Source organism: Papio anubis, chromosome 16 (assembly GCF_008728515.1).
Source record: "Papio anubis isolate 15944 chromosome 16, Panubis1.0, whole genome shotgun sequence".
Classification (NCBI taxonomy): Eukaryota; Metazoa; Chordata; class Mammalia; order Primates; family Cercopithecidae; genus Papio; species Papio anubis.
Window position 1 is genome coordinate 90,883,302 of NC_044991.1, and position 24,203 is coordinate 90,907,504.

The 24,203-nt window shown below is 61.5% G+C and overlaps 2 protein-coding genes across 11 annotated transcripts; one reads left to right on the forward strand and one right to left on the reverse strand.

The window, feature by feature from the left end:
- The first annotated feature begins 28 nt into the window (after positions 1-28).
- RGS19 (regulator of G protein signaling 19) lies at positions 29-6,669 on the forward strand. Of its 5 annotated transcripts, none has more exons than XM_009215705.3 (6): positions 49-160; positions 3,055-3,152; positions 3,363-3,484; positions 5,345-5,419; positions 5,507-5,741; positions 5,841-6,669. In XM_009215705.3, the coding sequence occupies exons 2-6, from the start codon at positions 3,123-3,125 to the stop codon at positions 6,030-6,032; spliced, it is 654 nt and encodes a 217-aa protein (XP_009213969.1). In that variant the 5' UTR covers positions 49-160; positions 3,055-3,122; the 3' UTR covers positions 6,033-6,669. The 5 variants fall into 5 exon arrangements, with proteins under 5 accessions (XP_031512786.1, XP_009213969.1, XP_003904511.1 ...); XM_003904462.4 differs by lacking the exon at positions 49-160 and adding an exon at positions 193-742; XM_031656925.1 differs by lacking the exon at positions 49-160 and adding an exon at positions 776-2,899.
- An 833-nt stretch (positions 6,670-7,502) lies between these two features.
- Positions 7,503-22,225, reverse strand: TCEA2 (transcription elongation factor A2). Of its 6 annotated transcripts, XM_003904464.5 has the most exons (11): positions 20,397-22,215; positions 16,388-17,326; positions 13,411-13,473; positions 12,983-13,088; positions 11,882-11,969; positions 10,417-10,547; positions 10,087-10,143; positions 9,429-9,583; positions 9,207-9,353; positions 7,922-7,993; positions 7,503-7,693 (listed from the first exon to the last, which is right to left on the reverse strand). In XM_003904464.5, the coding sequence occupies exons 2-11, from the start codon at positions 16,457-16,459 to the stop codon at positions 7,685-7,687; spliced, it is 900 nt and encodes a 299-aa protein (XP_003904513.1). In that variant the 5' UTR covers positions 16,460-17,326; positions 20,397-22,215; the 3' UTR covers positions 7,503-7,684. The 6 variants fall into 6 exon arrangements, with proteins under 6 accessions (XP_003904513.1, XP_031512782.1, XP_009213974.1 ...); XM_031656922.1 differs by having other exon boundaries at positions 7,503-7,993; positions 12,918-13,088; positions 13,411-13,543; positions 20,397-22,225; XM_009215710.4 differs by having other exon boundaries at positions 7,503-7,993; positions 20,397-22,219.
- Positions 22,226-24,203: the final 1,978 nt, after the last annotated feature.

Consider the following 24,203-nt stretch of genomic DNA (forward strand, 5'->3'; position numbering starts at 1 on the left):
GCCCGGCGCCTCCCGGCGCGAGGAAGTCCCGGCCCCTGGCTTTGGGGAAGTGCTGCCGAGGCGCCTGCGCACTGCGCCCCCGCGCCCCCTCCCCGACTGTCGGGCCGGACCTTGGAGCGCGCGGGCTGGCGGCGGCGCGAGTGGCTCGGGAGCGCGGCTGGTGAGTGCGCGCGCGCCGCGCCGGGGACAGCGGCCCTGCCCCTCCCGGCCCGGGCCCGGGGACCGTGCGGGGCGGGAGCTTCGGGAGCCGGCGCGCGGGACTCGAACCCCAAGGACTCCCGCCGCCAGGTCCACGTGGACCCTGGGCCGCCGTGGAACTGGAGCCCGCCCCCCGCGCTTGGGGGAGGGGGCGCTGCAGCCGGGTTCCCCTTTTTGTGGAGCTCAAAGCCTGGGGAAGTGATTGCTTAAAGGTGGGGGCCGGAAGAACCCAGGTTTCCGCGTCTCCCTCCCCCCCGCGCCAGCCCGGTGAGGAGGGGCCGGGGCGGGACACCCTGTCCGCCCCCGCCCCCACCCCGCTGGATCTGGCAGCCACTCAGCCCTTCGAGCTGTAGGGGAGGCGCTGCGCCCCCGGCCCCAGCCGATCGGGGGCTCCTGGCGCTAGCCTCCCTCCAGAGCGCCGCAGGAGTCCCTCCTGCCGTCTGACTTGAGTCCCTGCTGCTGCAGTGCACGCCCCTTCGGCAGCCAGGGTGGGGCCCAGACCCAACCTGGCCCCTCCTGCCCCCACCCCGCCTTTGGGTCGCTGGTGAGTAGGGAGCATTGAGGTAGGGGTGGGGGCGTCAGAGGCTGGAGAAAGAGGCACCTGGAGGAGGACACAGGCTCCTCCAGGCGGGACCCTAACAGCAGCGAGAGGAGCGTGGTGGGTGGGTCACCACCACCATTTCAGAGGTGGGGAGAGCTGGCCTTCCTTGGAGGGGCCAGGCCAGGGCTCGTCCACCAGCCAGATGTGGAGGGTGGCAGATGGGAAAGGCCCTGGGTGGGCGCTAAGAACTGAGAATGGAGCCCCTCTTCAACCCCTCCCAAAGGTTATGACATTTTTTTCTGGGATTGTCACATTTTCTTATTCTTTTTTTGGACTGGGCAGGCTCTGGGACGTTCTTTTTCCTTCTGTGGAGCAAAGCAGCAGCCACTCCCAAGGGAGCCTCTATCCCCAGAGACCAGACGTGCCGCCTGTCCAGCCTCTCCCATCCCAGACTTGGGGGCCAAAGCCTGGGAGGCTGGGGAAGGGGGGTCCCCAATCCCAGGATGACAAGCAGGAGGACCCTAGTTGAGACTCTGTATCCTCCAGGAGAGAAGGGGGTGTAGCCTGGGGACATGAGTTGCCCCAGCTGACCTGAGAAGGGTACAGGAAGCCCAGTCCAGGGACAGGTGACCCGGTCCAGGGCCTGAAGCTGGGAAAGAAGGGGCTGGCTCCCTCCTCTGCAGCAAATGCAGCCCCTAGCACCCCGGCCCGGCACCCCTAAACACGTCCCCTCCTCCAGTTCAGAGCTGGGGTGGACATGGTAGCCCAGGAGGGACAGTCTCCGGGGTGCTAGAGTGTGGGGGAGGACCCTGGGTGGGGACAGAGAGGAGGAAGAACTGCTGCCTGGGGAAGTGATGGACAGCCCCGTCTGGGTACAGCTACCAAACCTCAGGTTGCCACGCCCCTTCCTTTCCCTAGAAACTTGACCCCTGAAAGCAAGCCCAGCTGTGGGGCCACCTTCTGTCTCCTCATCTACTTGCTAGGAACCTGTGGGACCCACAGTCTCAGAGGAAGCTGGGCAGGCGGTGAGGGGCCGAGGTCCCGGGGGATGCTGCACCTGCCCCAGACTTGGGCCAGGGCAGTGGCCTCTGCATGCCCAGGCCTCAGGGGTATTGGGGGCCCTGAGAGTGCAGAACTCCAGCACTGTCTCCTCTGAGCGCCATTCACACACCGTCCCAGAAGGCCAAGAGAGACCAACCAGACAGAAACAAGCATTCAAAGGCCACAAGCTAAGGGAGGCGTGGCGGGGGGGGGATGAAGATTGAGAAAATAAAGTAGAACCAAGTTGTGAGCTTCCTGGCCAGGGAGGAGGGTGGTGGACATGCACGGAGGCCCAGAGGGCAGAGGTGGGTGCAGGTGTTCACAACTGCCTCCGGGGCACTGATTGGCCCCCCTGTGCCGTTGCCCAAGGAGACCTGGGGTTCAAAGTGGTATCTTAGGTGGCACGAGGGCCACCCACAGCTTTGGCGCTCCTGGTGCACCTCCCCTGCAGACGGTGCAACGAAACGCTGGGAGGTACACGCACCACACCACACCCCTCAGGGACTCTGAGGCTTTGACTGGGGAGCAGGGTGCCTCCACCCACTGCCACCCCCACTTCCCTGGCTGGCGCACCCTGTGGTACGGCCTTGGTTCCACAGCGGTTTCACAGCCTAGAGGCAGTGGGCAAGGAGGGAGGGAAGTCTTGGGAGGGAGGTAGCAGGACCAAAGAACCATGTTTGGGGGGCACGTCCCTCCTCACCAGGGCCCTGCCCCCCTCCCCACACCCTCAGAAAGTCCAGCCCTGAGTCCCACTTAAAACCTCACTGCGGCAGGTCTAACCTGCTGCCCCTGGCTGAGACCTCTGGGACCCGCAGACAGACCTGGACTCTTGGTGGGAGCCGCTCTGCCCACTCCCCACCCCAGACGCCCTAGAAGCAAGTCTGGCCACCACCCGCACGCACAGTTGGTAGCCCCAGACTCTCGGGGCCCCTTTGGGAGGGGCTGGGAGCCGGAAACCGAGAAAGAGGAACCCAGGCTTCCGGCTTCCCAGGGAGTAAGCGGATGGGGGTGTCTCGGAACCTTCTGTGGGGGCCTCATCTGGGGCCCAGCCTGGGAGGAGGGGCCAGAAGCTGCTGCAGCCCCCTCCTCAATGACCCCAGACCCCCTCCCAGCCCTGCTGTAAGCTTGGGGTTGGGGTAGAAGCCCTGGGCAGAGCCGGGTCCAGAGGCAGGAGCAGGCCCTGCTAGGGAGACACCCTCTCAGGACCCCTCCTAAGGGACAGGCAGGGGCTGGGGTTTCAAGTTCTCAGTCAGAACCTTGGCCCCTCTCCCCAGACCCCCAGGCTGTGGTGAGGGTCTGAGAGCTGGCACCACGGAGCCTGGGCAACCTCCTCCGCCCACCCATGCCCACCCCGCATGAGGCTGAGAAGCAGGTATGCCACCTCCCCTTCTGCCTCTGCTCCCCTGGGGTAGATGGGGTGGGGCAAGCTGAGGGGCCACAAGGAGTTGGGAGATCCCTGAACACCCGGGAGGCCAGAAGGGTCATGTGCCTGGGAACAGGGCCACCCATGGGAGGGTGGGGGAGAGGTGGAGGGTCTGGTGGGTTCTGACCTGAAGGCTGAGGTAGCCCCATTTTTCCCCAGAACACAGGGCCAGAGGAGGCGGACCGGCCCCCTTCAATGTCCAGTCATGATGCAGCCCCTCCCGCAGCCCCCAGCCGTAACCCCTGCTGCCTATGCTGGTGCTGCTGCTGTAGCTGCTCCTGGTGAGTAGGGCCTGGGTGCCCAGCTGGAGAGGGGCTGGAGGGCCTGGGGCCAAGCAGACCCAGGAGGGGACCCAGTGGTGGCTTCTGAGGAATCCCCGCAGGTAGGGTGCTCCTGCCACCTCGCGGCGTGTCCTGTCTGGGGTCTGTTGGGCCCTGGTGATGAGTGGCCGGTGCCTTGGGCCCAAGGGGCTTATGTGTGGTTCTTGTACTTGTCTTGCCAAGGGTGTGTCGGTGTGCTGTGTACACGCATGTGCCCGTTCACACGGCATGTGCTTATCCATGCTGCTGTGAGCCAGCCCAGGCTGGGCCCTGGGGGCCTGCGATGGAGTAAGACAGGCACAGGCCGGGTGCAGTGGCTCACGCCTGTAATCCCAGCACTTTGGGAGGCCGAGGCGGGCGGATCATCTGAGGTCAGGAGTTCGAAACCAGCCTGACCAACATGGAGAAACCCCGTCTCTACTAAAAATACAAAATTAGCCGGGCGTGGTGACGCATGCCTGTAGTCCCAGCTACTCGGGAGGCTGAGGCAGGAGAATGGCTTGAACCTGGGAGGTGGAGGTTGCAATGAGCCGAGATCACGCCATTGCATTCCAGCCTGGGCAACAAGAGCAAAACTCTGTCTCAGAATAAAAGAAAGAAAGAGAGAGACAGAGAGAAAGAGAGGCACAGGCCCCACAGACTGTGTGGGGTGGAGGGACGTTTGAGCAGAGACCCGAATAAGGCAACTGCTGGCCCTGGGGTGATGGCCAAGAGCTTCCCAGACAGCATGCATCGGGGGAGAAGAGCACAGGGTGGTGGGGGGGTCTTTGGGCATCCCTGTGAGGGTGGGAGTGGGGCTCCCAGATGGTAACAGATTTCCTAGGAGTGTAGGGGAGCTGGTGCATGTTTTCATGCCTTCCGACCCTGGCCGATGAGAGGACAGCGCTTCTGGACCCAACATGGGGTCAGCTGACCCATGGACAAGCTGGGGGTGGCCAGGGGGCAGTCGGGAAAGGGGCTGGGAGGAGCCCAGGGGCCTAGTTCCGTCAGGACGTCTGGGTGCATGATGTCTGCCAGCCGTGCCCTGGAGAAAGATCAGCCGGCTATGGATTTGGGTCCAGCATTGACAGGGTACTAGGAGCCAAGGCAAAGAAGCAGTTTCCCTTGAGAGAACCAGGGATCAGGCTCCAGGACCTAACCAGTGTGGACACATGGGTTTGGGGCTTTCAGTGGTGTCAGCTGACGAGACACACTGCTGACATGCCAGACCTGCAGCGTGTGGCCCCATCAGTGGGACAGGGACAGACCAAGAACAGGCCGAGAAGCAGGGTGGCCATGTTCCCAGGCACACTCATGGGTGTTCCTGTTCCCAGGCACATGACCCTTCTGGCATCCCAGGTGTTCAGGCATCTCCCAGCTCCTTGTGGCCCCTCAGCTTGCCCCAACCCATCTCCCCCAGGGGAGCAGAGGCAGAAGGGGAGGTGGCATACCTGCTTCTCAGCCTCGTGGGGTGGGCATGGGTGGGTGGAGGAGGTTGCCCAGTGGGCCAGGGATGGGGAGGAGCACCAGGAGCCAAAGGGTCCCTCCTGGAGGGCCAGAGACTCACGGGCACTGGGTCAAGGTGCTGGGATGGAAGAGGGCTGAGTCCGTGGGCACTGTGGCAGGGACAGTAACCTGGACTGCAGATTCCGTGGAGAATTCAGGAACGACTGACAGGGAGCATGGACACCCTTTCCCAGGAGATTGTGGGAGGAGCTAGCTGCAGGGGCTGCCCTCCTGCAGTGGGTACACATGTGTCAGATGCCTGCCCATGTGCTGAGGGCCTGTGTGGCCATGGAGGCGTGTGTGCCCACGGCAGTGCCGCTTCCTCTCTGCCACTAGGAACCAAGAGCGGCGGCGCGCATGGCAGGCCTCCCGGGAGAGCAAGCTGCAGCCCCTCCCCAGCTGTGAAGTATGGTGAGTCCAGCCGGCTGGTGTGTGCATGTTGGGGGGCCCCAGGCCGGGAGACTTGAGCCTGACGTAGCCTGGCCCCAATGCCCGCAGTGCCACGCCAAGTCCTGAGGAAGTGCAGAGCTGGGCCCAGTCTTTTGACAAGCTGATGCACAGCCCGGCGGGACGCAGCGTGTTCCGGGCGTTCCTGCGGACAGAGTACAGCGAGGAGAACATGCTCTTCTGGCTGGCCTGTGAGGAGCTGAAGGCCGAGGCCAACCAGCACGTGGTGGACGAGAAGGCGAGGCTCATCTACGAGGACTATGTGTCCATCTTGTCCCCCAAGGAGGTGCGCCGGACACCACAAGGGGCAGGGGGCCGCCTGCTCCGGGCACTAGGTGGGGAAGGCACCTCCCAAGCCCCCTGACCTCAGTGCCTTGTCCTACAGGTGAGCCTGGACTCCCGTGTGCGGGAGGGCATCAACAAGAAGATGCAGGAGCCGTCCGCACACACGTTTGACGACGCACAGCTGCAGATCTACACACTCATGCACCGGGACTCCTACCCACGCTTTCTCAGCTCTCCCACCTACCGTGCCCTGCTGCTGCAGGGGCCGTCACAGTCCTCCTCCGAGGCCTAGGCCGCCCCCAGCAGCACAGACCCCACCGCCTCCTATGGCCGACTCTGGGTTGCCCTCAGGTGTTGGCTGTCGGGGCACACGTCTGCGGGCCCAGCCTGGCCGGCTGGGGTCCCCACCCGTGGAGACGGTCCTAGACCCAGTGGGGAGTGCTGTGCCTCCTGGCTCTGCCCACCCGTGGCCAAGCAGGAACTCCAGGTGCAGGGTGGGCCAGAAGCCTTCTCATCGGCCCGCAGCTGGCTGGCCCAGTGCTCCTGGTGGGGGCTCTTGCATGGTGAGAGTAGGGGCCCCCCCAGGAGCCTCGTTGGGGTCTCTTCCCCAGGCAGCTGACGGGCCCCGGACAGGCCTTGGTGGGGAGCAGAACCTCTGCATCATGTAGTTCTATGACATAAGGAGACCTCCTACTTGAGCTGTCTGTACCCCAGAATCAAACCCAGAACCTCAGAACCAGATGTAGGACCTCAGAATCCTGCACTCAAGGGGGCAGGACCCAATTTCTGTTTTATATGTTCATGAACTTTAAACCTGGAAACATGTCCTTACTAGGCGTTTTATCAAAAAAAAAGTTTTCATATTTATCTCTATCCCTAACCCCCCAAAAATAGGGTGTCTTATTATTGAAGATATTTTTAAAGCACAAGTCTCTACTCATTTTTGTCCAAGTGTGGGAAGAGACTGGACAATGAGTGGCCCCAGACTCAGGGCTGGGGAGCAGTGCCCTTGTCCCAGGGCGGGGGCTCCAGTGCCCCTTGGGAGGGGAGACACAGCCTGTGTGCTCACCTTCTTCCCACGCCCTGGGCTCCACCAGGGCCCGCCTCAGAACAGTGGCCCCAGTGGGTGGCTGTGCTGAACCCTGCCCGGGGCATGAGCTCCTTCGCTGAAAGTGGACCGGAACAGTGCAACCCACAGCACCTCAGAAGTCAAGAGGCAACAGGAAGTGCCGCTCGGGCCCAGCTGGATGGGGTCCCCAGAGGCAGGCTGGCTGGGGCAGGAGGGGCTGCTTGGTGCCAGGCACAGTGCCATCTTTGCCATCTCACAGGCCCTATGAGTTGAGTGCTCACCACCCCATCCCCTACGTTTCTGGGAAGTTAAGTGAGTTGAAGCTGAAATTGGCTCAGGGCCCTGAGACCACAACTCCCACAAGAACAGAGATGGCAGCATGGGGACAAGCTGTCCTGAAGTGCCAGGACCCGGGTCCCAAGCTGCCCATGCCCGAGGCAGTGGGGAGGACAGTGCCCTGCACAGGACGACAGGCTGTCAGCATGCACGCAAGACCCTCTCCCCACCTGCCCTCACAGGCAGAGCCACCCCAGGTGATCTCTGAAGGTCAGCCAAGCTCCTCTCCTGGGGCTGACCCACCAGGGCCAAGCCCAAGCACTGCCTGACCTCAGGGAGGGGCCTTGTGCACAGCAGCGCGAACAGGTCAAACATGGGGACAGGGGCCACCAGGAGTAACAGCTGAGGAGAACAAGATGGCAAAAAGAAACATTTAATAACGAGAGGGAAAGGGCAGAAAGGTGCAATCCAGGCAGGCAGGTTGAGGGCAGGACATGCCGCCTTCTAGGGTCTCCAGAGAAGCTGTATCAACGGAGGACGTGGGCGGGGGAGGCCAGCACTGGCCACGGCCCAAGGCTGCAGCACATCTACACGAGGGCTCAGCAGAACTGCGAAAAAGGGGGTGAGGCCTCCAGCCTTGTGGCCACATGAGACTCCCCAGAGAGAAGGCCGCACAGGCTCACCCAAGGCTGCAGTCTCCACCCACCATGCCCAAGACTCCAGGAGGCTGGCTGGGCAGGGCCATCCCCAGTTCACACCACAGACCCCACAGAGGCTGAGACACCCCACCTGCAGAGAATGGAGCTGGAAGGGGCAGCCTGAGCCCGCTCACCCACCTTCCAGCGGTTTCCACACTCGTTGCAGACAACAAAGGTGGTCATGGGTTCATCAGAGCTGCGGGTCTGCACCTGTAAGGAGGGCTGGGTGAGCCTCCATGCTCTGTTGCAGGGAGTGTCCCCTCAACATGGGCAGAGCTGGCCTTGCAGCCGCTGAGCTCCCATAGGTGACCTGATCTGAGGCCGCCTTGTGACTCCAACTTTCCAGAGCTGAGCCCCCGGGGGAAGGAGACAGTGTCTATTGGGGCAGAGGCCCTTGCGTGGGCTTGAAGCAGCTCACATTGGCTGGGGACCAGCAGGGCCCAGACTTGGCTAGGCAGGAGGGTCCCAATGGTGGGGGGAACTAGCGGGGGTCCCCAGTGCCCGTGGCTGCCTTCTGGAAGGCCCAAGGGTGAGCCTCAGGCCACAGGCAGAGCCTGTTCCGATCAGAGGCTGGGAGCAGGAGAGAGGCAGGCTCTGCACAGACCCAGGCCCCATGCAGCCTTTGAGGGGAAGGAAGGGCTGTCCTTACAGCCCCTCATAAGTCCCATCTGCCAGGCGCAGCGGCCGCCTCAACACACTCCCCCCTTTTTTTTTTTGAGACAGAGTCTTGCTCTGTTGCCCAGGCTGGAGTGCAGTGGCGTGATCTTGGCTCACTGTGCAACCTCCACCTACCGGGTTCAAATGACTCTCCTGCCTCAGCCTCCTGAGTAGCTGGGATTACAGGCGTGTGCCATCACCCCCGGCTAATTTTTGTATTTTAAGTAGAGACGGGGTTTCACCATGTTGGTCAGGCTGGTTTCGAACTCCTGACCTCATGATCCACCTGCCTCGGCCTCCAAAAGTGCTGGGATTACAGACATGAGCCACCGTGCCCAGCCGCACTCCCCTCTTAACAGGGTCCCTGCCATCTCATGGGATCCACAGTCTCCCCGGCACACTCGTGTCCACCTCCATGGCAGGGACTGAGAGTCCTGCGGTCACTGCCAGGCAGCAGGCGGCACAGCCCTCCCACCAGCATCAACACCTCGAGGGCCCTCTGTGCAGCTGGGCCGGGCGGGCCGGGCCCTCCGACTTGAGCACCCGGAACAAGTGGACCCCACCACCCAAGACGCTGCCTCCTGGGGCCCAGGGTCCTGGGTAGAGGGGAGTGGTCCCTGAAGGTGGCCATCATGCCTTAGCCTAGTCAGGGACAGAGAGGCTCGAAAAACTCACAGCAGAGGCGGGAACAGGTATGGGCTCCTAGGAGGGGCACGGGATGGCCTGAAGACACTGGGCCCGGGGGAGGTGCCCAGCGGCCGCTCACCTGCGTGTAGGTGCAGTTCTTCTTTCTGCACTTGCCGCAGGTGAACAGGTCTGTCTGCGTGCCGCCAGTACGGGCCATCTGGTGCTCTCGGATGGCCTCCTTGGTCATGGCCTTACGGATCTCCTTCAGCTCATCGCTGGCCATCTCCTGGAGCACGGGGCCAGTGGCTTAGCCCACCACTCCGAGGGGAGCAGCCCTCCAGCCCCTCCAACAGGGGCTCACCTCTGAGGTCATCACGGCAATCTGCTGGGGTGTTATGGCCCCACACAGCACATTCCGCCGCAGGTCAGGGTTCTTGGCATCCTTCAGGTTGGAGATACGGCTCCGTACACGGTTCTTGTACTTCATGTCTGTGTTTCCAACGTCCCGGAAGATGCGTGCAAGTGTTTAAGGACCCACCCGAGGACAACGTCGCTGCCCTCCACCTACCACCTGCCCCGCTGGGGGCCATGCTGGGGTGCTGGCTGGAAAGGTTCTGCCCAGCCACACAGGGGTCGGTCTGCCCACCCACACCTGGTGGACAGGTGAAGGGCTGCAGGGCTGAGCCTGCCACAGGCCCATTCCTGACTGAGACCCAGCTTCAGGCTACAGCCCCAGGGAACCTAGGCCCCACCAGCAGGCAGAATCAGCCTCTCAGCTGGTCTGGGGGCCTCCTGGAGCGAGACAACCTGACTACCCAGGCAGGTGACCCCCCCCAGGCAGCTGACCCCCCAGGCAGCTGACCCCCCAGGCAGGTGACCCCCCAGGCAGGTGACCCCCCCAGGCAGGTGACCCCTGGACAGCTGGGCAGTGGTATCCAGCAGCCACCAGAGGCCACCAGGCCAGGCAGCCTCCTGACTCCACCAGAAACCCAGGCCCATAGCCCCTGCCCAAAGGATATATTCCTCGATCTGAGCCGACAGGCGCTGGCAGTCTGCACCGATGGCCACGTGGTCGTCTGCAAGAGGGAGCCCTGACTAGCTGCCCCCACTGGTTTCTCCACCTGCCACCCCTTCTGCCTGCAAATCACCCTGGCAGCTTAGCGGGGACATCCGTGTCCCAGGAAGAGGCCCACGATCCAGGCACAGGCCCCACGCCGCTGCCAGGGCTGCAGCAATGGGCTGGGGGAGGAGAGTCGCCCCTCTAGAAGCAGGCCTCCTCAGGCAGGCAGGGGCCTGGGCCGCCCTGAGAATCCCAGCGGGTGTCAGGAGCCAGGGCCGGCCGCACTCACGGGCCGTCTGCAGGGCAGCAGTCAGCATCTCACGGCACTTGTTGCGTACGGCATCACAGGTGACAGGCACCGGAGGAAATGTGGTGATCCTTGGAGTCGACGGTGCCCTGGGCAGCTCCGGCCTCTTGCGGCTGCAGAGAGCCAGGGCCAGCTAGACTCAGACTCAAGGCTGCACCCCAGCAAGACACTGATCCCAGAAGCAGCAGGTGCCACAGCATAATCCCCCTCCAAACCCTGCTTGCTCCACTCTGCCAGAGTCCAACAGTGGCCAGTGGCCCTGCCTATCTTGAGCCCAGATGTCTATGGGGTGTGCCCAGCAGCCAGGAGGAAATGGGCCGTGAGGTCCCCAGTGGGTCAGGATGTTCCCCAGGTGGGAACAGGATCCCAGACCCAGCAGTCCGCATCTGGGCAGCATCTCCAGTGGATCCGAATGAACCTGGCAGTTCCTGCCACCTCTGGGGTGCCCACCTGCGGGGCCGCAACACAAATACTCTGGTGAGGGCAGCTGCAGCTGCTGCCTGGTCAGGGAGAAGGAGAGACCCACAGCTGCCTGGTGGGGAGAGGGAGAGACCCACAGCTGCCTGGTGGGGAGACAAGGCAGAGGTCAGGGAGAGGCAGAGACCCACAGCTGCCTGGTGGGGAGAGGGAGAGAGACCCAAGCTGGCTGGTGGGGAGACAAGGCAGGGCCACCCAAGGCCAGGTTCTACTGTCACAGATGACCCCGCTAGGCACGTACAGAATGGGACAAGGATGCCCCTCAGGGCTGGACCCCAACATGAGGCTGCCCAACGACCAGGCTGCATCCACCTAGCCCTCCCCACATCCCCCTGTGGAAGTTGACAGAAGCAGCCGGCTTCCTGGAGGAAAATCAACTTGCAAAGGTGTCCCTGAGTTCCTGGTGGCCCCGTCACCACAACCCAGTATGGTCAAGGGCAAAGCCATCTCTCGGCCGTAGGCTGCCACCACAAGCACCCCCAGCTCCCAGCTGCAGGCCACAGAGCCCTCATCGCCCCTGGTAGCAGTGATCACACATGCACATGCAGGGCAGGAGAGGGGAGCTGGGCACCCGCCTTTGGTTCTGGGCAGAATTTTGCAGGAAGGAGGGGCCCTCGTTGAGTGAGGCTGAGGTTCGGGAAGCCAGAGTGGGCCAGCAAGAACCAGACCCAGCAGGGGGTCTTGGGGGAAGAGGCCAGGGAGCTCCCACAGGCCCACTCAGGGTATACGGCAGCTCTTGGCAGAGGAAGAGGCCAAGATGGCTGGCTGACAGCCAGGTGGACACAGACCCGCGTCTCAAGTGGTCAGTGCACGCAGGACACACCACGAGGCCAGTGTCCAGCATGAGGTTGACCGACTCTGTGTGCGGCCTCAAAGCAGTGCCTAGGCACACAGAGGTTAGCACCCTTTCTCTGGCAAGGAAACAGGCTGGGAAGCAGGAGTGTGTGCACCTGCCTTCCAGGTGTACTACCTGGGATCCGGGGCCTCTGAGGCATCCCTCGAGGACGTGGGCAGAGGCGTGCCCCTCCCCCGCTCCCTGGCTTTGGCATCTGAAGCATCTGCAGTTGAGGAAAGATCAGAGATGGGCTGATCAGGAGAAGGCAGAGGAGGGACGGGTGCAGACCACCACCAAGGTGCAGCCTCAGCCCAACCACCAACCCTCCCAGCCCCAGCCCCCAGCTCCCCACCCAGCCAGAGGAGCCAGGGGTCAGGAAGGCGCCCAGCCTCAGTGAACAGGCCCTCACCCTCCCCAGCAACCTGTCCGTCTCTGCAGTCCCAAGGCTACCTCCCCAGAACACTTTCCTATACAAGCACCCACTCACAAAGGCCACCTCTGGGGCCTACCCTCCTGCCTGTCCTGGCGGGGGAGACCAAGTATGTCCCCAGCAAAGCTCTTCCTGAAAGCCCAGAGCCAGGCCCAAGGGCTGGGGATGAGGACATGCTTGTGCTGTGTACGGCCTGAGGGTCACACAGGGCTAAAGAGAGACTGTTTCACAAGGGTGTGGACAGAGCTAGGAGGGCTGCCTCCATCCCGGATAGCAGCATCTTTGCAACCCCAGTCACCCCATTGTCTCCAGGAAGAGGCAGCCTTCAGTCCAGCCCAGCCCTTCCCTTCCCTTCCCTCCCCTGGCAGGGGGCTGCCCCTCCGTTCCCTCTGAGTAGCTGAGGCGACCCCAACTTCTCCCTCTCCCTTCCCCTCTCCTGACACTTCCCAGCCTCCTGGCCGTGACCTTCCCCTCTGTGTGACCTCCCAGCTCACCCCAGACTCTCAGTGCTGTCAACTCAAGTCCTGGCCTCAACGCTCCTCTCTCCTTGTTCTACCTGGAACCCTGCCCCCAGCACACACCCTTGCCTCCTAGGCCACCCCTCCCAGCCAATGCTGACAGGCACCCACTGATCCACTGCCAGCCCCAAGCTGGGTGCTTCATGGTCTGGGGTTGCCACTGCCCCACTCCCAGGTGACCTGGCTCAGGGTGGGCACTGCCAAGACCCTACACTGTGCTGACCAGCCAGAGGCAGCACTTCTCGGGGCCCTGGTCCCAGCACTCGGTGGGCACTGCCCAAGCCGCACCCAGGAGCTTCTTCCAGGACTTGATGAGGGACTTGGCCAGTGCAATGACCTCCTCGTCGGAGCTCTGCTTCCGAAGGGCGTTGACAGACATCCCGACTCGGGTGGACTACAAGGCAAGTGGTCTGAGTCGGGTGGAGGCAGGGGCCCACCCTAGGGGTCAGATCCTCCTGGCAGACCCTTGGTGGCTCCCACAGGACAGGAGCCCAGGACCTGCCAAGGAGGTAGATGCCTCTCCCAATATCCTCAGACTCCCTTCCCTGTCCCACTGAGCCCAGAGAAAGGCAGAGACCCTCTCCTCAGGAACAGGCATTTGTGCCAACTAAGGCCCAGTGGGGAGGGTGGGGAAGCCCTGCCAGGTGCCCTCAGAACTGCCATCTCCTGGGCTGTCCCCAGGAGCTGTCCCGGACCTGGGGCAGGCAGGGACCTACCTGGAGCAGGTGCAGCGTGATAGGCATGGCCTTCAGCTCCCGCAGCAGATCCATGGCCCCCTCCTGGAAGGAGAAGGAGGACCTTCATAAAGGACTTTCGATCTCAACGGACAATATCACCTCCTTCTGCCTACTGGAGGGGAACACAAGGCAGTGACAATTTGGAGATTCAACCTGGGGTCAAAAAGAAACCAAAATTCCTCTACCTGGAGACACCCAGGGCTGTTCCTGCACCACAGCAGGGAGCCCTTACTTCTCAATCAAGAAGGCGAGGGGATCTGCAGCCTCAAGCATTCCAGGTTGTAACCCACATCCGTGGCAATGACCTCACTGACTTCACTGTAACCACCTCAGGTCACTGACCCAAACCAGAACAGAAATGCCAGCTCCCCTGGCAAATCAGGAGGCTTCAGAGCCATGGACCCTCCCCAGCAGCCAGGGCCACACCCAGGTGAAGGTGCAGCGCCAGGTTCATTCACTCCCCCGTGCGTTCATGCCCTGATGTGCAGGGCAGCCTCTCCCCAAAGCACACACCCCCCACCAGCTGTGAAGGAGGCCAAACTTTCAGGCACAGCCACAGCCAACACCTACAAGACCCACAGCCCCCTCATCTATCCTCCAGGCCTCTGAGTTGCCCCCAAGCAGGCGAGCACCCCTCACCTGGACAGTTGCAACGCACCCGTTCTCTCTGCCTTGCCTCCCCACCCAAGATCTGCGTTTCCTCCAGGTCCTCACACACTGAGGCCAGGCACAAACCGGCCACTTTTCCACACCAGGTACAGCTCCTCAGTGCTCCCCAAGGGGCCTGAGCCACCACTGAGGCCCTCTGCACCTGCAGCTCCACTGCCTGGGGCAGCCTCCCAGGACATCTTCCTCCCTCCCTACCAGGCTTTATTTAAACAACACCTTCTCAGCAAGGCCTCTCCTATCTAAAACTGCAACTGCGCCCTGCAACACCCCCACCTCCTCTGTAACACGTGCATGTGTTTCCACGTGTGTATCATTCCCTCTGCCCTAAGGTGACCTGATCAGATGTCCCACGACCCAGACCCCGCACAACCCCAGCAATCTGGGTGGCATGTCTGCTCACGCCGCAGCCCCTCCTAAACCCTCCCAGGCCGGCCCTGCCCCTTGGGCTGTACAGAGTCCAGCCTTGAGGCGACAGCCAGAGCCAAGGGCACTGGTTCCCTGAAAGCCCTGCACCAGCTTACGTGGCTCTCAGTGGGCTCAGGACCAGAGGTATAAAATCCCCCAAACCTGGCCCCCAAGTCCCCGAGGGGACCTCAGGCACTGGGACCCCCAGGAGCCCCACTGCACAGTGCCCTCCTCCCCTCCTCATTCTCCCCTGGGGCTTCTACTCAAGCTGTTCTTCCACCAGAAACCCCTCATCAGTTCTGCTAGCCCCACCCAGCCCTCCCCTGGCTCCATGACCCACCTTTGCTTTTCCCACCTACAGCTTTTATCGTTTGTGTTTTGTCTCCTTTAAGAAGGGATACAACTCCACTCTCGGGTCATCTCTGGAAACAGCTATGGATGGTTCACAGACCCCTACTTTGTGCTGACCAGTTTTCCAGGGGTGTGTGTGAACGCAATGATGAGGTGCTGCACCCAGCAGGAATGAGTGGGAGCCCACCCCTTCCCAGTGCAGACCCCAGTCCAGAACCCTGATCACAGGAACCCAGACTCAACCCTGCTCAGCCCAAAAAGCATCCCCCAAACCCCTATTGCAGTCACACAGCCCTGGGGTGGCTGCACAAATCACCCAAAGCCTATGACTCAGCCACCTTCGCCGCCCTGGGCTGGCCTGGCAGACACACAGCTGGCCCTGCCCCAGGAGTTCACAGTCTGGATGGGAAAGCGCAGGTCACGTTTATGGAGCCTGCCAGGAGTTCCACATGACCTGCGGCCAGACCCCTCCCCGTCCCCCAGGAGGCAGGCAGCATCAGCTAAAGATGCTTCTGTGGGAGGGTGCAGAGGTTGCCAAGGTCATGACTCCGGAACTGGACCCCCACTGGCCTGGCCCCTTCAAAGGCCTTACACACAGCCTCCTCCAGTCTTGCTGTGGCCGCAAGACAACAGAGGCCCAGGCCGCAGTGAACAGAGCTGGCCAGAGGCTCCAGCGCCCAGACGCTCCCAGAGGAGGCTTGCCCCATCTCCCGGGTCTTATATAAGCACGCCGGCTCTTTTCGGAGGGTGTCCACATAACTACCCACAACCCAAGTTACTGCGGGCTAAGTCCTGGCTAAAGAAGGGAGAGAATTTATTAGAGAAACCTGGTTCTTGTGGGGTGGGGACAGACAGGGAAGAAAATGGGCCCCACAGGCAAGACAGGTATCTGGCTGGCCCTGAAGGAGGATGACAAGGGCCAGGAAGAGGCAGGGGAGGCACGGCAGCTCCAGAAGAAAAAGGGATCCAACCTCAGACTCCAAACTGTTGCTGGCGACAAATGCTATGGGGGACGGAGCGTGACAAATGCTATAAGGGACGGAGCGTGGGAGAGGGCTGAGTTGGGGGCGGGGCTCGGCCCGTGAGGATGCCCAGGCCGGGATGGAGGAAGGCAAGGGGCTGGGGCGGCCGCAAAGGAGGCCCGAACACCCCGGAGGCTCCCAGAGGCGGGACGGGGCCAAGGAAGGAGTCGACGGGCCAGGCTGGGGGTCTGGAGTTAAGGGACAGGGAAGGGTGCGGAGCCTGTGACTGCGGGCGAGGGGGCTTCTGAGTCCAGAGCGGGTGGCTCTCCCGGGACAAGGTCCAGGCCCGATGGCGGCCTCTGCCGGGGTTGCGGGGGCGAACGGCAGGGCTGGCTCGGGGCAGGGGTCTCGGCCACGGGTGGGGGTCTCCCCTGCGTCCCGGAAGTCTCTGCCGGGGAGGGGTCTCGTCCTGCCCCTCAGGTCGTCTTCCGGCCCTAACGGGGTCGGCGGGCTCGACGGGGTCTCGGCGGGGCGGGGTTCCCGGGGTCCTGGCGGCCCGCGCCCCTCACCGCGCTCTTCTTGGTCACCATCTTGTCCAGCCTCCGGGCGATCCGCGTAATCTCCTCCTCCTTGCCCATCATCGCCTCAGGAGCAGCGACCCCCGCACCCGTCGCGCCCGCCTCCGCAGCCGGGCTGGGACCCCGGCCCCGGTCGTCGCCACCTCCCGCACCCGCCGCAGCCGACGCAGCCCCGCCGCGGACGGCGGACCCTCGGTTCAAACCCTCGGCCCCGCGGCCGCGCGCGGCATCCTAGGACGCGTAGTCCACGCGCCCGCCTGCCCCGCCCGCCGCGCCCGCGCCCGCCGCGCCCTGGACTACAACTCCCAGGCGCCACGCGGCGCGCACAGCCTCCTGGGAAGTGTAGTCTTGACCCGCCGCCGCCAGAGACTCACGGTCCCACTATAACCCGCTCGGGAGGCGCCCCGGGCACGCCCCTCCCGGAGCCCAGACAGCCTGGAGCGACCCGGGCCCAGGAGGCCCGGGAATCCGTTCCTTTCTCTCCTCCTGCTTCGCGCCTTGCTGCGCCCCAGCGTCCTTCAGTGGATGGCTCAGGACCCAGCGCCCTCAGCCCTGCCCCGCTGGGCCCTGCGCGCTCCCGCCTTGGCCTGGAGGGCCGTCCCCAGCCTCCCAGAGCCGAGTTTGGGTCATTCGGACATCTGAGTGGAGGTTATCGCTTCAAGAGGCCCGCGCACACTGGGAGGCCTCTTGTGGGGCCCTGCAGGTGTAAGCGCGGGGTAGCTGGACGTGGCGTCTGGAAGGGGCCACTGCTGGGGTTCGCGAGTTGCGGGGGGCCTCTGCCTCCCAAGTCAGCTACCAGGGAGCAGATTCTGGGCTCTGCACGTTGACCGCTCTGTATCTCAGTCTCCCCACTTGTGAAGCTGGATTGACGACAGTGGCCGCCTCACAGGGCTCCCGTCAAGATGATGTAAGCTGATTGACATCACATGCCTGAGAACAGAGCAGCGGATGGAGCATGACCATTAGTATTCATTGCCCTTGTTGTTGGAGGTCCCTAGGTAGGGCCAGACTGCAGGCAGCCAGAGAGATGGCCCAGGCCTAGGGAGGGTTGAGGACGAGGACAGGTGCGGGGCCAGCATCCCCACCAATGCCTGCCAACTCCTCAGTAATGCAGAGGCTGGGTGGTTTGCTGGAGAGGGCACAATCCTGGGGGAGGGTGTGGACCAAGGAGCCGCTGTCTTTAGTGTTGTGGATCCTATATTCATTCAAGTTCAGGCCAAGGAACTATGAGGCCAGGTGGCCGGTGGAATGGGCTGAGCGTTCCTTGGGCTGTGTGTGGCACTAATCAGATATAACTGAGCTTCCCAGCAGCCAAAATGAAAAAGAAAATATGGTCAGTTAAGAGACTCATCTTGGCCGGGCACAGTGGCTCATGCCTGTAATCCCAGCGCTTTGGGAGGCCGAGGCAGGTGGATCACCTGAGGTCAGGAGTTCAAGACCAGCCTGGCCAACATGGTGAAACCCCTTCTCTACCAAGATTACAAAAATTAGCCAGGTGCGGTGCCAGGCGCCTGTAATCTCAGCTACTTAGGAGGCTGAGGCAGGAGAATTGCTGGAACCCGGAAGGCGGAGGTTGCAGTGAGCCAAGATAGCACCATTGTACTCCAGCCCTGGCCGACAACAGTGAGACTCTGTCTCAAAAGAAAAAGAGAGCGAGAGAGACTCATCTTGGCCAGGTACAGTGGCTCACCCCTGTAATCCCAGCACTTTGGGAGGCTGAAGTGGGCGGATTATCTGAGGTCAGGAGTTCCAGAAGAGCCTGGCCAACATGGCGAAACCCTGTCTCTGCTAAAAGTACAAAAATTAGCCGGGTGTGGTAGCACATGCCTGTAATCCCAGCTACTTGTGAGGCTGAGGCAGGAGAATCGCTTGAACCCAGGAGGTGGAGGTTGCAGTGAGCCCAGATTGTGCCACTGCACTCCAGCCTGGGTGACAGACTGAGACTCTGTCGCAAAAAAAAAAAAGACTCAGGCCAGGCACGGTGGCTCATGCCTGTAATCCTAGCACTTTGGGAGGTGGAGTGCCTGAGCTCAGGAGTTTGAGACCAGCCTGGGCAACATGGTGAAACCCCGTCTCTACTAAAATACCAAAAAAAAAAAAAAAAAAATTAGCCAGGCATGGCGGCATGTGCCTGTAGTCCCAACTACTCAGGAGGCTGAGGCAGAATTGCTTGAATCTGGGAAGCAAAGGTTGCAGTGAGCCGAGATCATGCCACTGCACTCCAGCCTGGCAACAGAGTCAGACTCCATCGAAAAAAAAAAAAAAGGCCGGGCGCGGTGGCTCAAGCCTGTAATCCCAGCACTTTGGGAGGCCGAGGTGGGTGGATCACGAGGTCAGGAGATCGAGACCATCCTGGCTAACATGGTGAAACCCCGTCTCTACTAAAAATACAAAAAACTAGCCGGGTGTGGTGGCGGGCGCCTGTAGTCCCAGCTACTCGGAGGCTGAGGCGGGAGAATGGCGTGAACCCGGGAGGCGGAGCTTGCAGTGAGCCGAGATCGCGCCACTGCACTCCAGCCTGGGCGACACAGCGAGACTCCGTCTCAAAAAAAAAAAAAAAAAAAAAGAAAAAAAAAAAAAAAAACCTCAATCATAAGGAAAAAGCATAGAATTCCTTGTGAGGAGCAAAGCCGTTCTGAGATAGAGGCCCTGTGATATTATATGATTATATTATTATTAATAGATGAACACAGTTTCCATACTGACTGATTCTGTCCTCACTGAGCTGGGGCCATAGCTTCCAGCCTAGAACATCCAAGCAAGTCCTCGTGGCAAGAATTCCATGGTTTGGGCATATAGGAAGACTTGAAGGGTCCAGCCTCATCAGAGGCACACGAGAGGAGGCTGGAGCCACCCACCCTTCAGCCACCCTCTCAATGGCTGGCAACCAGACGAAGGCGCTGGCCAGGGTCCTGTAGAAGCCGCACTGGAACTGCCCTTGTGCAGGAACCAGCAGCAACCCCAGAAATCGTGGCTTCGGAGGTCCGGGTGGCCAGGGTTTCAAAGCTGTTCCCACCATCCATGAAGACACTGGACACATCCATGGAGCCTGCCTGGCCAGACACACAGGCTTCTCCAACAGCCGAGAGTGAGTTGATTTGAAGACCAACGGAAGGAAGCCAGCCCTCAAGCTGGGGGTGGGGGAGACCTTCAAGTATCAGGACTGCAGATTCTGAGATGCTGGCAAGGGCTGGAGCACAGAGAGGCCCCTCCTGGGCAGGAGGTGCAGCCCAGACAGCACGGAGGAGAACTGACCCCAGATAGCTGCAAGTTCCTAAGAGTGGAGGCAGAAAGGAGAGAGGGGCAAGCCCAGTCCTGGTTGAAGTGTTGGTGGGGTGCAAGGTGTCTCAACAATCCAGGGAGTCAGAGGCCAAACCCCTGACAGAAAATAAACTGGTGGGAAGAAACCATCATCTCCTTTTTTTTTTTTTGAGACAGAGTTTCGCTCTTGTTGCCCAGGCTGGAGTGCAGTGGCACGATCTCGGCTCACTGCAACCTCCGCATCCCAAGTTCAAGCAATTCTCTTGTCTCAACCTCCCGAGTAGCTGGGATTACATGCATGCGCCACCACAGCCGGCTGATATGTTTGTATTTTTAGTAGAGACGAAGTTACATAATATTGGTGAGGCTAGTCTCAAACTCCTGACCTCAGGTGATCCGCCCACCTCGGCCTCCTAAAGTGCTGGGATTATAGGCGTGAGCCACTGCGTCCGGCCCATCATCTCCTTTATACCAACCTGTAGCAGAAAGGTGTTGTTCGTTCAGTTATGAACAAGGCCTAGAACCAAATCTGGTCATCTGGGCCCGTGCTGAGCTGGCACAGATGGGAACTGTGTCGTGCCCACACGCTGGCTGCTGCTGGAACTGCAGAGGCTGCCCAGTGGGTCACATCTTGTTCTTGGTAAAGAAGCACTTGGGTTTTGATATCACACTTTAAGAAAGTATTTTCCTAACCGTGTGTTGGTAGAACTGGTTTCCTTTATGATCCCACGAATTCTACCTTGTGCACCGTGGAGCAGGGGCCTCAACAAGGACTCCGGGAACTGGGACTCCCTTGCTGAGCCGGAGCGGAAGTCCCTCTCTGGGCCCTTTTTCCTCCTCCATGAGATGCCGCTGGTCTTCTACTTCCTGGGGCCCTGGGCATGGCCACACAAGACAGAGCTCGTGAGGAGCCTGACATGTTTCAGGGGGTCCTAGTGGAGGCCCGGCCCACAGAGGCTGCAGATAGAGGGAGGTCAAGATGCTGGGGTGTCTGAAGAACAATGGTTGGCAGGTTGGGAATTCCCCAGGAAGGGACGTCAGCTGTGGGCTCAGCCTACGGGGCTACGTCAGGGCACGTGGGGAGCCTGGTCAGACAGGTGTGGATGGGGTCACTGGTTCATGGTTCATGGCAGGGGCAGGTGATGGAGAGAAAGGGGTGGACAGGACAGGCAGGGAAGGGAGTTAGCAAAAGAAGTCGGGTGCCTCTGACCTGCAGGCCACAGCCACTCCCCTATGACAGCAGCCCGAACCCTGACATGCTCCAGTCCTGCGTGGAAGCAGCCGCTGCAGGGGGAGAGGTGTAGGCCCATCCCGGTGATCAGAGAACCTGCAATCCCGTGGGGAGGTCCTGCCCCCCCGGGCGGCAGCAGGTGACTGGCCCCGGAGCCTGTGAGGAACAGTGGCCTCTAGGTGGCGGGAGTGAGCCACAGACGGGTGAGCCTCACTTACCACCCCCAAGCCCCAGGGAGGTTCAGCTGGTTCCCAGCAAGAGCCACAGCTGCCCCCCAGGACTGTGAAGTGGCCGAGGCGAGAAGGTGGCCAGTCCCAGAGAGCAGCCTCACTTGTGAGGGCTGTGGCGGCGACCAACTCTGAAACTCCCCAGTGCCCCTGGTCCCGGATCCCTCAGGAGCTCTGGACTTCCGGGACCTTGCTCAGAGCATTCCCGCCCCCCAGCAGACCCCTCCTGGATCTTACCGACCTCGGGACATCCTCCTCCACGGAGCTTCCCCCAGCAAGCTGCCCAGGGGTGCCAGACGTTCCTGTGCCCTCAGGAAATTGCACCCAGGGGCTGAGAACATCAGAACCGTCGATTTTCCTGTGGAGCGTCCCTGCAGGGTGCTGCTCCAGCCCCTACTCCCATCCTCGGCAGCTGAAAAACTTTCCTTCCCCGTGTGCAGGCACACATGCACACGCACACATGCACACGCACACATGCACACGCACACATGCACACGCACACATGCAGGCGGGAGCCTCACACACACAGGGAGCCACTCGCCCAGAGGGCAAGGCCTGGGTCCCACTCTGCCGCGTTAGGGTTTCGGTTAAACCCTGAGAACAGAGTCGGAAATGCACATAGCCTGAAAGAAGGGTGGCTCATAGCGGAGGTGTCCCTCTCTTTCATCAGGAGAGGGACAAGCCTGTCTCATCAAGCCTGTCTCATCCTGGGAGCCACAGCCACATGACGTGCAGGTGCAGGGGAGAGGCCTGATTAGGAGCTGCCACGGGGTGAGGAGTGCCTCACTCCCCTTCCCAGACCCAGCGGCTGCACGACACCAGGCTAGGTCTCTGTGGTCACCTGTGGCCAGCCTCACCTGGGGCTGAGGCCCAGGAAACAGGAGGGTTCCGTCTCCTCCTCCAGGGTGTCCTCCACACTCGATGTCTTTATGGACAGAGACATATGGATAGGCCTTTAGGAATTCTCTGTAGGCAGCAGGGCCCTGTCCTGAGGGCGCTAAGGAGATGTGTCCCACCTTGGAGGTCTGAGGGGGCAGCTCTGGCCCCAACAGGCGTCTGGGGAGAAACCCCCCAGTCCACCCCACAGAGCCGGCCGCACCTTTGGCCCAAAGGCCTGCCCCTCCCCCATCCTGAGTCCAGGAAACTTCGGAAGCTCAGGCCATTTATTTTTCTATTTGCGTCCCCCGCCCCCTGCCCGCCCAAAGCCGGCCATGACCCCAGTGGCCGCTATCCATGCTTCCCCTCTGGCTAAGGCAGAGCCGCGGTGGGAAGGCTCCTGCTGCCAAACTCACACGGAGCCCCACTTGCTTCCTGCAACCACAGAGCGGGGGCCGGGGAATCCTGCAGCCCCAGGAGCCCCCACCCCCTGCCACCCCATGGGCAGCCCTCCCACAGCCCAAGCACCTAGGCGCCATCTCTGCGCCCCGTTCCATCAGACCCTCCAGCCCACCTTGGGGGCTCTGCCGAGCTGTGTCCCCAGTGGACCCCACCCAGGTCTCCCTTGGATGCCCACCGGCAGGTCAGCGACAGGGCTTAGGTCCAGCAAGTGTTCCCCTGTCCCATGCACCAGCAGATGAAGGCAGGGGATGGGGACTGGGCCCACTGCTCCTGGCTTTGCCATTGCAGCAGCCGGCTCTCTGGACCTCAGTCACCCAGTCTGCAGAATGGGAAGAGCCACCTGCCCAGGGGAGCGTCTCTCGGAAAGTCCCCAGCCCAGCCCATGCCTTGGCCCAGTCCCAGCTCCCTCCCACAGAAGCAACGCTGGGGGAGGCAAGAGGCATCCCCAGAGGCCAGTGGCGGCCCTGGCGGCCTGCTCCAGGCTTGCTCTAACAATGCACTTCCCCCACACAATTCCCAGAAATGCTGCCCTGCCAGCCCGCCAGCCTGGCGGCCACTCCACCCTCCCCCTCCCCAGAGGCCCCAGGCAGCCGTGGGGTCGGGCTATGGGTGAAGCCTGGAGACCCAACTCACAGGGCAGCAAAACCAGGGTTCCCTGAGGCAGCACCTCCCAGGGGCCCACGCCTCTCAGAGAGAGACCAGGCAGACTCCCGGGGCAGCCAGAGCAGGGGCTGAGAGCCAACCTTGGCCAGGCCCCCCTGCAAAAGCAGAGCCTCCTGCCTTCTCCGCTGGCGGTGAGCCCGTCCCTCCTGCCCTGCACAGCCGCATCTTCACGTAGCAGCTGAGCTGAGGCAGATCATGCTTTACTCAGAACCTCCCAAGGTCCCATCTCACTCAGAAAATGCAAGACTCTCCCAGACCCAACTCAGCCCTTGTTCCCTCTGAGCCTCATCCCCTCCTCTCCGCACCCCCTGCTCCGCTCACGCCAGCAGACTTCCCTGCCCCAGGGCCTTGGCACATGCTCCTCCCTCTGTGAAAAGACCCCTCCCATGAACCCCCACGGGCAAAAGCCATGCGTGACCCTGACACAGCCCCCTCCCTACACCTGGTACCCCAAGTTCTGGCTTGTTTGTGGATTTGTTTTTGGTTAGGTTTGTTTTGTTTCATTTTTGTTTTTTGAAACCGTCTTCCTCTGTCGCCCAGGCTGGAGTGCAGTGGTGCCATCTCGGCTTGCTGCAACCTCCACCTCCCAGGCTCAAGCAATTCCTGTGCCTTAGCCTCCCTACTAGCTGGGATTGCAAGCATGTGCCACCACGCCCAGCTAATTTTTGTTTTTTGCTTTTGTTTTTGTTTGGAAACAGAGTCTCACTCTGTCACCTAGGCTGGAGTGCAGTGGTGCGATCTCGGCTCACTGCAACCTCCGCCTCCTGGGTTCAAGCGATTCTCATGCCTCAGCCTCCAGGGTAGCTGGGACTACAGGAGCCCACCACGCCCAGCTAGTTTTTTTTTTTTTTTCAAGTAGAGACGGCGGTTTCACCATATTGACCAGGCTGGTCTCGAACTCCTGACCTCAGGTGATCTGCCCGCCTTAGCCTCCCAAAGTGCTGGGATTACAGGCGTGAGCCACTGGCCTGTTTGTGGATTTGTTGACTGTCTGTCTCTTCAGCAAAATGGAAGCTTCCCACAGGCAGGGACCTGTCTGTTTTGTTCTCTGCCAAATTCCTAACCCCTAATACAGGGTCTGCTACAC

Excerpts from the sequence above, each read along its gene's own strand:
- RGS19 (XM_009215705.3), top strand. The coding sequence starts at position 3,123 with ATGCCCACCCCGCATGAGGCTGAGAAGCAG. Across the intron at positions 3,485-5,344 it reads TGCTGCTGTAGCTGCTCCTG|GAACCAAGAGCGGCGGCGCG; the intron begins GTGAGTAGGGCC and ends CTCTGCCACTAG. Across the intron at positions 5,420-5,506 it reads CTCCCCAGCTGTGAAGTATG|TGCCACGCCAAGTCCTGAGG; the intron begins GTGAGTCCAGCC and ends CAATGCCCGCAG.
- TCEA2 (XM_031656922.1), bottom strand. The coding sequence starts at position 13,498 with ATGAAGGTCCTCCTTCTCCTTCCAGGAGGGGGCCATGGATCTGCTGCG. Across the intron at positions 10,144-10,416 it reads TGCTGCCCTGCAGACGGCCC|ACGACCACGTGGCCATCGGT; the intron begins GTGAGTGCGGCC and ends TCCCTCTTGCAG. Across the intron at positions 9,354-9,428 it reads TTGCCGTGATGACCTCAGAG|GAGATGGCCAGCGATGAGCT; the intron begins GTGAGCCCCTGT and ends CCCGTGCTCCAG.